At 30.9% G+C, this 16,943-nt stretch overlaps 3 protein-coding genes across 5 annotated transcripts; 2 read left to right on the top strand and 1 right to left on the bottom strand.

The window, feature by feature from the left end:
* Window positions 1-4,783: 4,783 nt before the first annotated feature.
* On the top strand, window positions 4,784-7,622 carry LOC101210879 (VAN3-binding protein). 2 transcript variants are annotated; one of them, XM_011656514.2, is made up of 7 exons: window positions 4,787-4,909; window positions 5,030-5,479; window positions 5,609-5,993; window positions 6,195-6,371; window positions 6,817-6,866; window positions 7,006-7,063; window positions 7,165-7,622. In XM_011656514.2, the coding sequence occupies exons 2-7, from the start codon at window positions 5,216-5,218 to the stop codon at window positions 7,401-7,403; spliced, it is 1,173 nt and encodes a 390-aa protein (XP_011654816.1). In that variant the 5' UTR covers window positions 4,787-4,909; window positions 5,030-5,215; the 3' UTR covers window positions 7,404-7,622. The 2 variants fall into 2 exon arrangements, with proteins under 2 accessions (XP_004152426.1, XP_011654816.1); XM_004152378.3 differs by having other exon boundaries at window positions 4,784-5,479.
* A 1,250-nt stretch (window positions 7,623-8,872) lies between these two features.
* Window positions 8,873-11,498, top strand: LOC101203605. Of its 2 annotated transcripts, none has more exons than XM_011656516.2 (3): window positions 8,873-9,034; window positions 9,188-9,339; window positions 11,155-11,498. In XM_011656516.2, exons 1-3 carry the CDS (start codon window positions 9,029-9,031, stop codon window positions 11,171-11,173), a joined length of 177 nt encoding a protein of 58 aa, XP_011654818.1. In that variant the 5' UTR covers window positions 8,873-9,028; the 3' UTR covers window positions 11,174-11,498. The 2 variants fall into 2 exon arrangements, with proteins under 2 accessions (XP_011654818.1, XP_011654819.1); XM_011656517.2 differs by having other exon boundaries at window positions 9,188-9,343; window positions 11,155-11,434.
* A 122-nt stretch (window positions 11,499-11,620) lies between these two features.
* LOC101203358 (phosphatidylserine decarboxylase proenzyme 1, mitochondrial) lies at window positions 11,621-15,941 on the bottom strand. The gene is made up of 12 exons (XM_004152350.3): window positions 15,516-15,941; window positions 15,330-15,418; window positions 14,996-15,049; window positions 14,820-14,885; window positions 14,314-14,374; window positions 14,044-14,153; window positions 13,693-13,946; window positions 13,192-13,298; window positions 13,011-13,078; window positions 12,679-12,756; window positions 12,095-12,220; window positions 11,621-11,884 (listed from the first exon to the last, which is right to left on the bottom strand). The coding sequence occupies exons 1-12, from the start codon at window positions 15,682-15,684 to the stop codon at window positions 11,738-11,740; spliced, it is 1,329 nt and encodes a 442-aa protein (XP_004152398.1). The 5' UTR covers window positions 15,685-15,941; the 3' UTR covers window positions 11,621-11,737.
* Between the last annotated feature and the right edge of the window lie 1,002 nt (window positions 15,942-16,943).

The following is a 16,943-nucleotide window of genomic DNA, read 5'->3' on the forward strand; positions in this document are numbered from 1 at the left end:
GTTTTAGCTATGTTTAAAAACGTTCAATTGAAAATTATTATTATTATGATATAAAATTTTCTTACCAACTTAAATTAGCTCTCTCACACACAAGTCTAAACTAATATTTGGTGAATGGAAGTATAGAATTTTGTGTAATTAGGAAGAGAGTAGTTGGTGTTTGAAAATATTTTCTTATGGGGATAGAGACCAAGTCCAAGTCTTTGAAATGGTTGATATAATAATACTAATAATATGCTCTACAATTTCCAAACTAATTCAATGTGAAGTTGTAACAAATATCATTATAATTATTCTTCTTTGAAAAATGGCAATAAATAAAATTCCTTTCAACATGTATTTATTTATTTAGTAATATGGTAGGTTTGAATAATAATTTTCATATCCCATATTTATTATACTATAATAATAATGGACTACATATGTTTCACTTTTTCTAACATCATATTTCCTTGGCATTTCTATCACAATTGAAGTAATATATATATATATATATATATATATATATATATATATATATATATATATATAATTTTTATTTTCATTTATTGTTTACAATTTCTTATATTAAACACTATCATTTATCTTAACAATTTTTTTTTTCTAATTTTAAGATAGAAGAAAAATATAATTATATCGATAATTAGAGGAATGAATAGTTTGAAAAAGGACGTCAAGTATTGACGATAAATTATGCTTGTAATACACGTGACAAATGAATATATAATTATTTATTACATGGGTTCCACGAATATAATTATTTTAGTGGATATTTATATATTTTCGTTTATTTGAATTTGATATTTTCCAAAGTATCATTGATTGGCATTATGGTACACTCTGTTATTTATTTGCAAAATGCATACACTTTATAATAATTGAAATCTTTTTCTTTTTTCTTTCATCTTTGACAAAAGTAATTTAAATAATTCTTTAAAAAGTTATTAGAATTAAGAGTTTCAACCAATTCCTTTTACCATACTTTCTCTTTTCTTTTCAATAACAACTACTACCTTTCTTTCATAAATTTAATTATTTTAAAAAATTAATATGTTTCATTAATAAATCTATAGACTTTCATCTAATGTATACACGAATATTAAAAAATCTTAAGGTTCAAATAATATATACTTAATTTTCCTAGTATTTAAATCTAACTTTTCTTTCAGAGGATAAAAATAAGAAAAATATGTATAAAAGTAAAGTGGTGTTTTTATCTTCTTTCTTTAATTTGTAAGGCTAAATAGTACAACCACCTCCAACCACCACATTAATCGTATATCTCATGAATAAGGTAGATAGATAATATATTATGGTAGACAATCGCACAGTTATGAAACTCAGGTACTTAGTAAGATTATTACATATTTTCTAATATTACACCAAACCCTAAAACCTAAAAACTAATTTCCCAGACTAAACCGAGTGATCCAAACATTTTTATTTGGAAAAGAAAAAAACGTTCTTTGGAGGCTTTTGTTTTTTCTTTCAAAATTATGATTGCCTTTTGTGTTCTTTGAACTATATATGATTTCTAAAAGGTAAACTACATTTCATGTCCGCTTAGACTTTTCCTAAAATTCTTTCTATTTAAAATACAAAAAGTAAAATGTGAACCAATTTGATCTTACTTATAATTAAATATTTTAGAGCTTAATTATTGGAAAGTTGGACTATAATTATTGGGATCTAAAAAGGTGTGATAGGGACAACCAACAACCTAAAAGAAAAATTGAAACTTGAACATTGCTCGACTCCAACATGACGGTCGTCTCAATTTTCATTTGAGATTTTATTAGATTTTTACTACGTCAAAGATAATATTGTAACTTTTTAAAACAAGATAGTCTTTAAACAAATGATCAAAAAGTTTGTCCTAACTTAATCAATTCTAAAACAATTTGGAGAAAAACACCATAAAATTTCTTAATTAAGTTATTTTCTTTCACAAAATTATTGAGTTTTCAATACAAACTTATAGAAGAGATGAAGAATAATTTGAATATCTAACACTTTATATAAGTATATACTGAATATGTATAATCCTCTCCTTATTTACATGATAATGTTTTCACAACATCAAATATCTTATACGTTTCTCATGAAATATCTAAAGGGATAAAAATGGGGAAAATATGAATCCAAACATAATAAACAATTTAGTTATGTTGTTTAATGAGAATAAACCACAAGGAAAATATGCGAAAGGAAGAAACCAAATTAGAAGAGGAAATGGAAGGTAACCGTCCAAACCCCATTGATGTTGTTCATTACTTTATAATTGCATGCCCTTTTGTTTGGCATTTCCTACTTATTTCTCTCATTTTACCGACACCTTCATTTTCTAGCGTTTTTCCGACAGCTACAAATGTTCGAATCAGTTTACATGTACTTAGAAAAAACTTATAAAATATTAATTTTTAGTAGATGATCACCAATGACTTAATGATCTAAAAAAACTTATAAATGTATTTCTAAAAGTTAAGAAAAATTGTCAAATATAGAAAATTTAGCAAAAATATTTACACTTCATACAAAAATCTGTAATAAATTTTGTATTTTGGAGGTTTTGTTCGTGTAAATAGTTTGTCAATTTTTTCTACTTTTCACACACCCTAAATCAATCTATTTTTTTAAAAAAGAAATTAACAAAATAGAGGACTACTAAAAATATAAAATTTATCCTATTTAAATATTTTGTAAGAGGTTCTATTTTTTTTATATAATTTTCAATATATATATATATATATTATTTTCATAATTATTTCCATTTTCTATGTTGAAAAATGTGACTAATTTTTCAATTATTAAACCTTTTCTTCCAAATAAGAAAAGAAAAAAAGAAGTAGAAGGTTTTGTTGAAATTTAGGTGTGAATTCACAACTTTTTCTTTATTATTATTTAGGTTTATTATCAAATGAAATTATAAATTCGTAGACTTGTCTGTATAACCTTTTTGAGGGTATGTTTAATATAATTCCGTACATTAAAAAGTTTTTCAATTATTTCACATCTAATTCTTAAAATCTCATCTAAAAACTTATCTGAAATTAAATAGTCGTACAATCCTTAAATAATAAGATTATAGTGTATTATATAAAACATTAAAGCGTGAAGTTAGGTCAGAATTTTATCAGTTGAAAATTCAACTTCTTCTTAGTAAAATTTTAAAATATAAAAATTTATAGATACGTTAAATCTTTTCAGCCTAAAATTTTAATTATAATTGAATCGTACTTAAAAAAACAAAAAATCTCTCGAGAAAAAAAAATTCACCACATTCTTCTTGCAATTTATATAATATATTTTTAACAATTTAGATTTACATTACACGGATACATTTAATTAAACTATACTACATCAAATATTATAAATGTTTCTATTATTTATTGTTGTTGTTATTATTTTTTCTTGTGTAAAACCCTTTCTCAAAATTAATTTGATGTATTCCATATCCCAACTTCAAAAGTTATGATAAAGAGAAAAACAAACAAACATATAAGTATACTATAGAGAAGACCAAAAAGAAAAACTAATGAAGTTAGGTATCTACTTTTTTTTATGTATTAAATATCTAGACTCATTTTACCCCTATATATATATATAAATTAAATGGATTATTCTAGCTTTCTAAAATATTTATGGGTCTACTTTAATAATAAGTGTATATGCTTCATATATTTTATGTAATATATATTTAATTTCTGTTAGTTATGAATAGAAAATAATAATAATAATAATAATAATAATAATAATGAAATTATTTATAAAATATAGCAAAATATATAAATAAATGATAGAGATAGTTAGATGAATTTTGTTATATTTTATAAATAGTTTTAATACTTTGTTATTTTTAAAAATCATTTTTTTAATAATGAAAATATTGATACGATTAAAAACTCAAAATCCATGCAAAAGAAAGATTATGATAATAACACTCATGTCACTACATTTTCTACGTTACAAAAATAACAAATTTAAAAGTCGATAAATCATTTAATAACTATATGATATCACTAATTATTTATTATATTTGTAATGCAATTTTTTTAAATACAATATTAAAACATTTTCAAACAAAATATTTAACCTAAATCAATTGTGAGAAGAGAAATAAAGAATATTAACTATGAAGATGCATATTTTTCAAGAATAAAGATAAAAACAAGAAATAGAAATTATAAACATGCAAGTGGACCAATGAAGTTTTGAAACTCTTCAATTATTAAGTCTACATGGCTATCATATAATACAAAATTTATTTCCTAAATAAAATAACTAAGTGTCATATAAAGTGAAAAATGTTATATATATAATATAGTTTTGGACTATAATCTTGATCCTACCACTATTAAAAGTTTCATTTTATTACAAATCTTTTCAAATTTGATTTATTTTAGTCCACTAACATTTATAAGGTTGATTTTGATCTTTATATATTTTTAAAATCTATTCATTTTTATTCTTATCTACTTTTAACGTATCAAAATAACTTTTTCCTTAGAATATAGGATCAGAAAATCTATTGGAAAGATCGAAACAAACCTTTTGTAAATATAGAAGAAAAAAATGCAAAATTTAGATAATAAAGTGTATTTAAAATAATTTGTATGAAAAAAAAGTTTAACGAGAAGTGTTTTTGTTAAGTCAATCAAAATAATATTTTGAACAAATTAAAAAATGTTGAATGAAATGAATGGTCAAAAGAGCAATCAATGAAGGCGCCTAAACAGTAAGCTTTATTCTTCAATACAATAATACTTATAAATCAATTGCATTGGCCAGGCCAAGTGCTTCATTGATAAATCTCATCTGGGTCTGTTCCCATTTTTCAAATGGAACGATCACTTGCTTGCCCCAGTGATAAGAAACAGCTTCCGTCGATTCAGGGGGACGCTAATGCATGGTGTTCTTTTATTAATATTTTCTCCTTTTCGAGCTTCGTGAATTTCTATTTCTTGCTTTGTTTCTTTGTGTTTCTGACTGCTTTTTGGTTGAAACCCAATCTGATTTTGTGGTAGTTCAGAGCACGAGGCCTTTGGAATGTCAACTTGAATCTGTTCTTGTCTGGATGTTTCTGGGTATTTAAACTTTAAAGTGTTAGTGAAAATGCCGCCGAGAGAATTGTTATTGGAAGAGACTATTTTTAGTTAGAAACACAGGGCTGTTTGATTGTACTTCTGTTGAAAGGATTTTGGGGGTGGGAAAGAAAATGGAAAAGGGTTACTGTTCAAGTCGGAAACTTGGCTCAATTCATGGGTTAAAGAGTATGGTGGAAGATGAGGAAATGAAAATGGTGTCTTCTTTTCCTTCAATTCCTCAGCCTCAAACTCCACAAGAGCCCATGGAGTTTTTGGCAAGGTCATGGAGTCTATCAGCTTCTGAGATTACAAAAGCTCTTGCTCAAAAGCAAAAGCAACTTTACATTGAAAGGAGCCCCGTCACAATTCCTGAGACCATTGTTGCCCCACAACTTGTAAGCTTTTCTTTTCATATATATAAGAAGTTAGTTATGAAAAGCATTTGCTTTTTCAGCTCTGGCTTGTTTTTTGTATTTTGCTAAATGCTTTGCTGAGTGATTGTTTGTACTATTGCTTTTCTACAGCCAGAAAAGATGGTGAATTCTGTCCATGCTTGGAGAGTAGGATCATTTGGAAAGTGGTTTAACTTTCCCCACAAGGAGGCTGGTAATAGTATTGTCAAAAAGAAGGATAGAGCAAGAATTGAAAATGCTAGAGTTCATTCTGCTATATCCGTGGCCGCACTTGCTGCAGCCTTGGCTGCTGTCGCAGCAGCAGAGAACTCTGATGGCTCTGATTCGAAAATGGGTGCGGCTCTGGCCTCAGCTACTGAGATTTTGGCGTCTCATTGCATAGAAATGGCCGAATTTGCGGGTGCGGACCATGAGCGCGTCGGTTCGGTTATTCGATCCGCAGTTGATGTTCGGAGTCCGGGTGACCTCATGACTCTAACAGCTGCAGCTGCCACAGGTACTTGCTCTAACAATTCTATGGCAGTTTAAGATCACTAGTTTCATTTGAAGAAAGCATATTTGTGTAAACTGTTCATATGGAATTCCAACAAGTTGAGAGAAATGATTTGAAAATGACAAAAATCTCTTCCATTTCTTAACTATCTACCAACTGTCTTGATCTTATTTAATGATTAATTATTTCTTATTGCTAATCCAGCTTTGCGAGGAGAAGCTGCTTTCCGATCAAGATTGCCAAAGGAAGGCCGAAAAATTGCTTCTGTGAGTCCTTATGATAGGATAACGGCCCAGAATCATTGGGCTACAGCTTTTAATAGTCATATGGAGGAGCAGGAACTTCCTTGTGTGGGTGAATTACTGCAGTTTTCACGGAAAGGTACAGCTTTTTTTACTTTACAGAGATCAATTTCTTTTACGTTCTACATCAGTGTATTTAATAACAGAACCATACATTAAATTACCCATAAACCTAAAGTTAATTATATCAATGATATCAATGCTTAAAAGTTCTCATTGTGCGATCGAAAATGTATAAAAAACCCAAGAAGTAAAAATCATTATTAATTGGCGAGAACATTAGGGACGTATAAACATTGGACTTTCTGTTTTGATACAGTGGTAAAATCACTCATGAAATCCAAAAGCTTAAGTCATAGGCTACAATAAATTTTATTGTAACATTGTGCCGAGTTCAAAACATAACAAGTTTTGTTGAACTTGACCTATATATTTGAACATCTATTGCTCTTAGACAACTAAAGTTTAACATTAGATCATTGGTTGAGCTGCTCAATCTAAACCACTACTCGTTGTACGAACAGGACACCTGAGATGGAAGGAGGTCTCCGTCTACATCAACAAGAAATCTCAGGTAAATAATTCAAAACTCAAGCAAAGATGATTCGTGAAGAACAAAACTCAAGCAACGATGACTCGTCGAGAAAGCGTGTAATAAACCATAGAAACTATGATCCAAACTGGTAATGAATATCTCTCCCATGTGATTTCAGGTTATAGCATCGATTAAAAGCAAGCATGTTGGAGGGACCTTTTCCAAGAAAAACAAATGTATGTATCTAATATAATTATTTTCTTCATCATCCTGTTTATCTCCTAGAAAACGACTTGTCCTAACCGTTCTGTGAAACCGTGGTTCTGTTGTGTTCTAGGTGTGGTTTACGGGCTCTGCGACGAAACTTCTTCATGGCCATACGAAAGAAAGAGAGATATCTCGAACGAGATCTATTTCGGCATGAAAACCGCACAAGGCCTTCTAGAGTTCAAGTGCAAGAACAAGAACCATAAGCAGAGCTGGGTTCAAGGGATTCAAAGTCTTCTTCATCGAGTTAACTGCATTGAAACAACGAGAAGGTCTTTACAGATTTTGAGTTTCAGTGAGAGTATATAAATTACATATGGATTTGGTATAAGCATATAAATATATATAAATGTGATGTATAAATCAAGAGAAATGAGCTGTTAGTACCAAAGTTCTGTAAACTCTATTATTGTTAGTGTGCATAAAATCTTGGTATATCAAGTTTTTCTTATTTGATAATAATAAGTAACGTCCTAAAGTTGAGTGGCTCAGCCTTTGGTAAATCTAAATTCAAATCTGCAGATTTAATTTGCCCTCTTCTTCTTAGTTTCTCCCACAAAAGTTATTTAACCTTCCCTACATAGTACCATAAATAAGATCATAAGTAAAGAAGTATATATCAATTATTGTTCAATTCAAGTTTGATGAATTAACATTTCATTTGTTTGTTTGTCTCAAAATCGAGAATGATAAAAAATCACTTAAAAAAGTTTCCCACCAACCAAGTTCATACTCCCACAAAAAACAACAAAATAAAGCTGTATTTAGTTGATAGTGTTAGCCTGTGTTTAAGATTGGTTTTGGAACTAAGTAGAATTGATTATAAAACAACCCTAATCGTTTTTTGTATTTGGTAAAATAAAGTATAATTAAGTCAACTAAAATCACTTCTAAGTCACTTCTTTATTTCATGCCAAGATTATCCTAAAAGCATATGTAGTTTTTTATTTATAAAATTTAAGATTTAATTTATATATCTGTTTTAACCAAAACACTTCCATACTATAGCTAATCTTACCAAAAATATAGTTGCCAACGATTATTTTAAAACCGGCCACAATTAACAAACCATATGCAGTGAGAGACTTCCTATTTTAATAGATTTTGATATATTTACAATTTTTTAAAAAATGTTGTTACAATATTTAAGAGTGTGTTTGAGAGTGATAGTTGGAGTATTGATTTTAGAAGAAAAAAAATAGATACTATAGAGTCGATTTGTAAATAATCAAATTTATGTTTGGTATGAAACTCTTAAAATTGCTTTTCAATAATTATATTTAGTTCTAAATTAATTTCTATTTATTTATTGTTAAATATTTATTTGCATTATATATATATATATAGATATTGAAAGAAATTCAAAACATATACAACGTTTTTTTCTATTAACATTTTAGACAATCAACTATCATCTTTTATTCCAATATTTAGAACTTAAAAAAAGTTACAAATGCTTAACGACCAATATTTTACACTAAAATTAAATTAGATAACAATTTTAGAGCAATTCTCGATCATGCACCTACCTTCTTAAAATCAATTTAAAATGATTTTATACTTTTATAAAACAGAAAAGTGATTTAGACCATCTCAAAATCACTATCAAATAAGATTTAAAAGATGAATGTTTATGAAAATTTTGACAGAAATATTGATAAATTTTCTAATTTTGACAAATATTAAAAAAAACAAAAAATTTAAATCAATATTTTTAAATAAGTAAACATATTTATCTTTCATGGGTTGAATATCGATAAAAATATAGCTTATATGTAAGAAAATTTTATAGTATGCTTCCAAACACACCTTCGGAGGACAAAGTAGAAATCAGAAATGAAGAAGTGAATTAAAACGGTTGCGGTTCTTCTTCCTCCCTTCACCATAATCCTCGGCTTCAACCTTATTCGATCCTCTCCATCTCTAAACAACAAATGCCTGTAAGTTTCTCCATCTTTAAGATCCAGATCTCGTTTAACACTAAATCAATTCAAAATCTCATATTCTAGGGTTCTTTTTGTATAAATTTCGTTTTCTTATGCTGTGGAAATCCTGAATTTCTGATCCGGTAAACTTGATTTCGTTCCTCGCAGTTCAGCACGTTCATTGAAGTGGAACCGCCCAGTCCACTCCGATACATATTTGGGGCTGTTATAATGATGATCGGAGTCGTATTGCCTCTTGGATACATGCTGTTCCGGAATAAGCGTGGACCTTCTTCTTCTTCTTCTTACTCCAAACAGACGTAGGTGTGCCTATGAAATTTACTTGTCTTATTAGATTATTAGCTCTGTCTAATTTAATCATGATCTGTTTATGATTGCAACTCATGGTCAATATGAAATTCTATTTGTCCTTTAATTATTCGTTAACTTGATTTGTGGACTTCCGGAGCTCGGTTTTATTTCTTCTAGCGTTCGTTATTAGTATTCAGCTGTCTGAATTCACATTGTAAATTCCTACATGATTTTTTTTTTGTGTTGAATTATTTCTCGGGGATGTTAAAGGTGAAGGGAATGTCTCGTTTTGCGCTGAATTATCGATGTTGAGATTGAGAAAAGAACGATTATGCAGAGTATGCTGAAGCAAAATTTTTTGGGTCATAGGAGCTCCTTGTCTTCTTAGCTCATTGGTTACATTTGTTTAGGCTCTCTGCTTGAACAAGTTGTGGAACTATCATAAATTTAACAAATGATGTCAAAATGAGAATAGCTAAGCAGTAACGGGTATGATCCCTCCTCTAAAGGTGGGAGGTTTGAATCCTCCAACCACAATAGTTGTTCTAAAAAAAGAAATCTGACAAATTATCATGATCCTAAACTAGTTTTGTGCATGGAGGTAGAGGGAGAGTGGGATATTTTGAGTAGCTAATTGGTATGCCTATTCTAGGTATAATTTGAGTTGGTACATGTTGAAAGTTTGAAAACTTTAGTGGACAGATTTACTCATTCAACTTACAAATTATTAGACTTCGTTTTCAAGATCTCCTTTCAGATTTATGGATGGAAGGAATCCGAGATTCTTTTAGAGCAAATACCTTCCTTGGTTTGATCGGTTTGAGTTGCTAAACTGAAACCATCCTCCTGGTGCTCTCTCCAAGTCGTTTGCTAATTTTTTTTATTAGATTTGTATTGATTTGATTTTGGATACCTTCACTTTGTAACTATCCTTGCAATTGTTTTGCATTACGTTTGCTTTTAGTCCCTCCCTAATGAAATTTGAATAATCTACCTTTTGAGCATTACTCTCTTCTCATTTCTTTGTTGAAAAAGTTCCGTTTATTGTTTGAAAACACTGAAATAGTTCATTTCTTCTTTCCTTCGACCTCTCAATATCCTCTTCTCCCCATTGCTGCCGAAGTTTGTCATCTGCTTGTGCCTCTATTATTAGTATTTCACTGATGACGGAAAGGCAATGTTAATAACTAGGTGGTAATGGATAGAGAGGCATATTGTCGATGGAATTTTCATCTTCCTCACAATAAGTGGTTGTCCAGAGTAAATTAAGACATTCAATTTGCAGAATGAACAATCTATATGATGATAGTGCCATCCCCCTCGTACTTTATACTTGATCTATTGCCCTTTTACCTCCCTATTCTCTTTTTTCTTATGAAATCTTAGTCCTTGTAGCCCATTTTTAGTTTCAGAGTTGATCATCGTTGGGAATTGTACGTACATGATGCATTTATAATTAATGTAGGCATTTTCTAACCCCCATAAATGTAAAAGTTCTCTCTTATCTTCATGGAGGAACATCATTTTGGATTTTTGATGGAAGAAGATTCGACGAAGGAAAATTATTCCATAATTCTTTTGACCTTCAGGTCTAAGATAATCCTTCTCCTATCTGTGTCAATTGAGAGCTATCAACATGTAAAACATGTAAAAGTTACATGATTCATATTCGTAACGTTCTATAAGTTTTACGAAAGGACTATAGTGTAGTTTAAAGAAGGGCAGTGGAAGAGCTTGTAAGCAAAAAACTATAGATCTTTTGTAGTACATTGATACTTTTTTTGTGCAACACTAATGGGAAATCTGAAATTTGAAATTTTCAGGACCAAAGTTTTGATTTAGTTCCATAGAGGAAGAGACGCTTCTATTTCAGTTTTGGGGTCTCAGCTAATGGAGGGTGATGCTATTCTTCACAGGGTAATGTAAAAAATGCATTGAGATTTCAAATTTCTGTGGAAACTTACACGATTATAGTCCTAATCCAATTAAGGCATCGTCGTTTTGTATCGTTGAAAGAATTGTGTGTGGTTGCCTGTTGATGACATTCATTCATAGAGCCATGAAAGTAGTCTTTCTCGGTCCTAAAGATTCTCTTTCCCATCAGTGACTTTTCAATTTAAAGATTTTAGGTTTAGCCGAATTGGACGTTAATCAAACATTGCACTGCTACTAATCTTTTCTTTTCGTTCTATGCTTAGAAGAATCCTTCCAATGATCAATATCCAAACCATTATCACAGGTAGGAGAAATGAAAGCAATGTTGTGTGTAGAAATATTGGAGTAGGAGAATGAAAGCAACAACTCGTAATATTATTAGTATATTTGTTGTGAAAATTGTGCTGAGAGTACTGTATATGAATAGAGTGAATAGGCAAAGAAGGTTATGAAGTCAAATCTCGTTAAGAATTATTTCCACCTTCCCAGTGCTTCTCCGGCTCGGACTCGGTCTCCACGTTTAATCGAAAACTTGAATTCTGATCTGGAGTCGTGTAAATTAGAAACAGGAGCCTGGAAGATGAGTACCACAGTTGATCCCATGTTGAAAGCTGCCATCTGCAAGCATTTGCCACACATCGAAGTTAACATGTAGTCAATAAGCAAAAGAAAATCTTGATTTGTTCAGACAGATCAATAACAAACAGCTTTCATCATTAGATTAAAGTCTGATGTTTGATATTATACTTTTATATGTGATTTTCATAAAGTCGAAACTTATTCTCAAGTTTAAATAAAGTTGTTAAAGAGAAATATCTCAAAAGACACCTCATCCCCCTTTTTCAGCATTATCCCCACGCCTTCGGGTTCATATACCCTTTCCTCAGGAGGATCTGAATGGAGTGATTTTCTCCTCTTCGGTTTGTTTGTCCGAAGCTCTGGCTCAATGAAAACCTGAAACGTTCAGTGGTTAAGACCAAAGAATTTGCAATCACAAGAAGCTTAGTAATGATTAAAATCATTTTTATTATTTTTAAAATTATCTTGTTAAATGTTCATTTTAAACTAATTTTGATGATATAAAAGTTTCGATTAAAAGTATTAAATTAAATTTTGAGTATCTAAATATAATTTTAAACGTGACAAAAGTGGTTTGTAACAAGTTATTTTGTTCATATAAGCTTTGGTGCACGAACTTGAAGAGATATTGATCACCCAGGTTGCATATCCACTGCACACATATCTTCTATTCACTAAACTAAGCCAAAACCAATAGAAAGGAAAACTCACTTGACAATTATAAATGTATTTTCAGATTTTCAAACCGTCTTTTTCCACTTTCTTGGTCAGGTTTCCAAATAATAGAGTTCAGAGTTTATAGCTTTATCAGCTCCAAGGAGAAGCATGATTACCTCGACAGATCCAATATTTGTTGCCCCAATAGCAGCAATGGCCATATATCCTTCCTGCCATAGACCTTCTAGCACAACCTGCAACATCGCCAACGATAACTTAAAGGCCTAGTACCTGTGAAAAATAAATTTCGGATAGCAACTTTTAAAAAAATCCTAGATAATTCACAAAATTTTCTTGAGGAAATGAGGTTCTTAGGAATTTGGGTCACAAATTTGAAGCAAATAAAGCAGTTTGAATTACCATACAGACTAGTAGATAAACCAAGGAGTTTTAGATATGTTCACCCCTACTTGAAAGGAGAGTAATAAAGAAGAGACGGGGAAAGTACCCTTTCATTCTCAACATATAAGTTCCTTATTGTTCTAACAGCTCGCTCATTCACAGGAAATAGGTGACCTGAAAATTATAGTTGGAAAGTGAAACAAGATGGTTGATGAATAAAAAACTTTTCTTTTCTGATAAAGAAACCAAGTTTCAAAATGTAAACAACTTTTTAATAAGACAACTACCCGAAAAATGGCGCCGAACAAGAACCTGCCAATCAACTGGTGAGTGTATTCGATGGTAATCTCCGGGCTTCAAGTATATTACACAGTAGAAAAGACCTTTCACTGGGCTGTAACGAAAATTTACAATGTAAATCAGTAAATTGTCACGTGGAGAAACTTCATCTCTTGAAGAACATGACTTTCCAGAGAAGATTAAAACTTCAACTAGAGCTAAGAGGAACAAAATGATAGTGAAGAGAGACTCATTAATTCTTTATAACAGCATGCACATCATCAGAGTTGGCAAATTACGTCTTATACTTCTAGATATAAAATGCATACCAAAATGAAATCACAGAAAAGATATCGGGGGAGGGAGACTACTTAAGAAAATTGAGAAAAGAGTAATGTTTCTTTTCTCAAATCATGTTTTGTTTTGCAGCAATAATTTTTTTTCTTCCCATGCCAACACATCAATATAGACTGGCCTACAAGTGTCAAAGTATTTCAGTACTTCCGTACCATGTAGAGACGGGGTCCAAAACTTTAGGGTAAGCCAGAGAAATTTTCCACCATGACCTTTTCCCACTATCAGTAGAACTATTTTCTTGTCCACTGCCCTCTTCATTGCCATCCCCGGCTGCCATCATGGGAAGTAAAGAGCCAGTACCAAGAAGAGCAGCAACAGAATATGAAAATCCTTTAACTTGCTCAATCATTGCCCCTGCTCCTTTCAGTTCACCAAATCTTAAAACTGTACCATCCACCGGACTAACCTAATGACAATTAGCAGGTCATACACTTCAAATGTAGTTTTTGAGAATGAAAATTTTCTAGGATGATTAAATGTTCAAGATCCTGGTTACCAGTTACCAGACATTGTAAATCAGGGTCAATGGGCCGGCAACCCTCCTTTAAGGAGCGCACAAAGAACTCACGTAATGAAGCATATTCATCCAGAGGAAGAGCTACTTCTTCTAAATCTATAATGTAAAACAGATAATAACTTTAATTAATCCTCTTTATTTTCAGTAAAAGTATATAGACCCAGTTCGCAAATCCAAAATACTGAACAAGACATAGAAACAAAAATCCAGTTCAATGAAAAGAATCGAGTAAAAATACTAAGGTGAATCATCATACTTGAATGAAATGCCCGAGCCCATGCCCTATGCACATATGGTCGCAGCCAGATAGGAAGTTCCTAAACCAAATCAACATAACATCACATACAATGTCAACACTACAACAGTAGAGAGAAAAAAAGAAAAGAATTATGGAGACTATTTATACGTCTTTATAGGAAAACATAGCATTAATATCAAAGAAATATGATTTCTTAGAGACGTTACTCAAATATGGGTAAAATGGTAAAAGTATGTAGTCTCAGTTTTTTTTTCTCTTCTTTTTCCCCCTCCTTTCACATGGAGAAAACTTTTCCATGGTAATTTTAGTAATGAGATAATCAAGAGGACCAAATGTAAGGCTTAGACAAATGAAATGAATTAGTCTAACGCTAATGTGACAAATGCGAATTATGGTTTAGGAAGGAACATGGTGGGTAAAGAAAGAATTATGAAAAATAAATTTACTTTGATCATATCATAGGAATATTTTCGAACTCAAAAAAGAACTGGAAGGTTACTCACCACATTAGTTATGTGACCCCAGCATCTTGAAACTAAACGTAAAGGTATCAATCTCAAAAACGTTGCCTGCAATTGAAAGGAGACATTCAGACTAAATGAGGCCAGCTACCAACATATTTTCACAAAAAAGAAGTTGAAATCTTCAACGTCGTATTATCACTGTGTAAATCTTGTACTTTAATATCCGACTTGAACTCGGGCTCTATGCCTCTCTCCCGTGCCTCTTCAACCTGAACAAAGATAGAGAGATTCACTTCTGAAACAGCTAAATCATCAATCTCCATATCTTACAAAACACAAATCGATTCTTCCTATTTTTCTTTCTCTAAAACCAATAAACTAAGTTACGCTGCAGAAAATCAATATCAGGATACAAGTGATTGTTTTAAAAAACACATGAAAAGAAACAAACTAACATCATAAACTAAAAAGGAGAACCACCTAAGAAGTCCATCAATTTCTATCCTGAAGGAATAAATCGTTCAAAAGACTAACACTACAACATTATACCTTCTTATCATCATATAGCCGACGAGCATGAAGTGCGCCAAGCATTAATAAGGTAGCCACCGTCGCACCAGGCACCAAATAAGAATCGCCTACACACACTCATCAAATGCTTAATAATCTAAACTAAAGTTACAGAAAAATACAATCAACCATATATTCTGAAACTACATTAGTCAGAAAAATTACCTTGAGAGGAACTGCCATTTCCACCACCGACAGAAGCTCGAGCTTGTAGGGAAGTTTGAAACCTTCTGAAAACGGAAGCGAAGCTTCGATTGTGATTACGAAGAGAAGAATTGAAGTAGCTGGATGTTGAAGGCAATATGAAAATCCTGTTTGGAGCCCTAAATTTCATTCTTCGTTTAGGTTGAATTTATGAGAGCAATGGGTTTTGTGTTGCACTGTTGTTCTTTGCAGAGAGCTCTCAACTCTTATGAGTATTAGGAAATTCGTACCGGACACGATACGGTTGTTGTTGAGAAGGGGAGGAATATGAGGAGAAGAATAGAAATACGAAGCTTTGCTATGCTTCTCGGCCACCAAGTTCACTATTTGATGCTTTTACAACTATTTTCATCGAGTTAAAGGAAGTTTTTAGATAGTTGGGTTCGTTCCTATCTTTTGATTTACTAGGGTTTAGGGTTTATCGGCCTTTCCTATTCATACTCGGTAGGCGTCAAACAATAATCATAACACTAAATTTGATAAAACTCTTAATTGTAGAAAAATACAATCAAAAGCAATTCAATTACATTTACAATTGAGTTCATTACTAATAATGTCATTAATAGATATAGTCTATTGATATCTATTAATAATTAAAAAATTAGCAACAACAAACAACTCGAGTTGAATTACTAAAAGAAAGATCCGAAAAACTCATCTCATCATAATTGAATTGTAGTGGAGGTAAATTTGTACTAAAGAATGAGTGTATATATATATATAATCTTTACAAACAAAGACCAATCTTTATTAAGTATGGAAGAAAACTTTAAAAGTGAATAAATACTGACGTGAGTAGGCATTTATTCATAAATATATTTTATGGTATATTAAATTTTTGTCGACATGAAGATATTTTCATCAATACTTCCAAAACATAACATAACATAAAAAAAAAATTGCACGACCAATGTAGAAAAATATAGGCTTTTAATTATAGTTGTTTGGGTTGATTCATTTCCTCTCTCAAGTTGAAATATCAATAAAATGAAGTACACATGCTTTGTTCCAAAATAAGTTATTATTTATCGTCTTATTACATAATACAATTTGACTCTAATCAATTTTCAATAATATTAATGGTTATAGAATTGCTATTTGATACCAATTACTAGAATCTTATACTTATTTGCTATTTGAATGTTGTTTTTATTGGTATTTGATTGACAACGATATTAATTGTTATCTTATTACTTTGATATAATTTTGTCAATAATACTAGTTGTTGTCTGCAAATATTGAATTTTAGGATGATGTCTCGCCATAATTTCTCGAATAGGTATCATGTCGAACAAGGACTAGGACTCTTGCGACCATGTCTAATTAGAGATCCGTGGTCTATGAATGTCCAATTGAAAACACCCTTTTTGTTGAAAAGCAAAAATCTCA

The sequence above is a fragment of the Cucumis sativus genome, chromosome 5, assembly GCF_000004075.3.
Source record: "Cucumis sativus cultivar 9930 chromosome 5, Cucumber_9930_V3, whole genome shotgun sequence".
NCBI lineage: Eukaryota > Viridiplantae > Streptophyta > Magnoliopsida > Cucurbitales > Cucurbitaceae > Cucumis > Cucumis sativus.

Bases quoted from the DNA above. Each gene is read 5' to 3' on its own strand.
- LOC101210879 (XM_004152378.3), top strand. From the start codon at position 5,216: ATGGAAAAGGGTTACTGTTCAAGTCGGAAACTTGGCTCAATTCATGGG. The intron at 6,372-6,816 runs GTACAGCTTTTT...TTGTACGAACAG, and splicing joins ACTGCAGTTTTCACGGAAAG to GACACCTGAGATGGAAGGAG. The intron at 6,867-7,005 runs GTAAATAATTCA...ATGTGATTTCAG, and splicing joins ACATCAACAAGAAATCTCAG to GTTATAGCATCGATTAAAAG.
- LOC101203358 (XM_004152350.3), bottom strand. From the start codon at position 15,684: ATGAAATTTAGGGCTCCAAACAGGATTTTCATATTGCCTTCAACATCC. The intron at 14,154-14,313 runs GTATGATGATTC...TTTACATTATAG, and splicing joins GGCTCGGGCATTTCATTCAA to ATTTAGAAGAAGTAGCTCTT. The intron at 13,079-13,191 runs GTAGTTGTCTTA...TATAATTTTCAG, and splicing joins TGTTCGGCGCCATTTTTCGG to GTCACCTATTTCCTGTGAAT.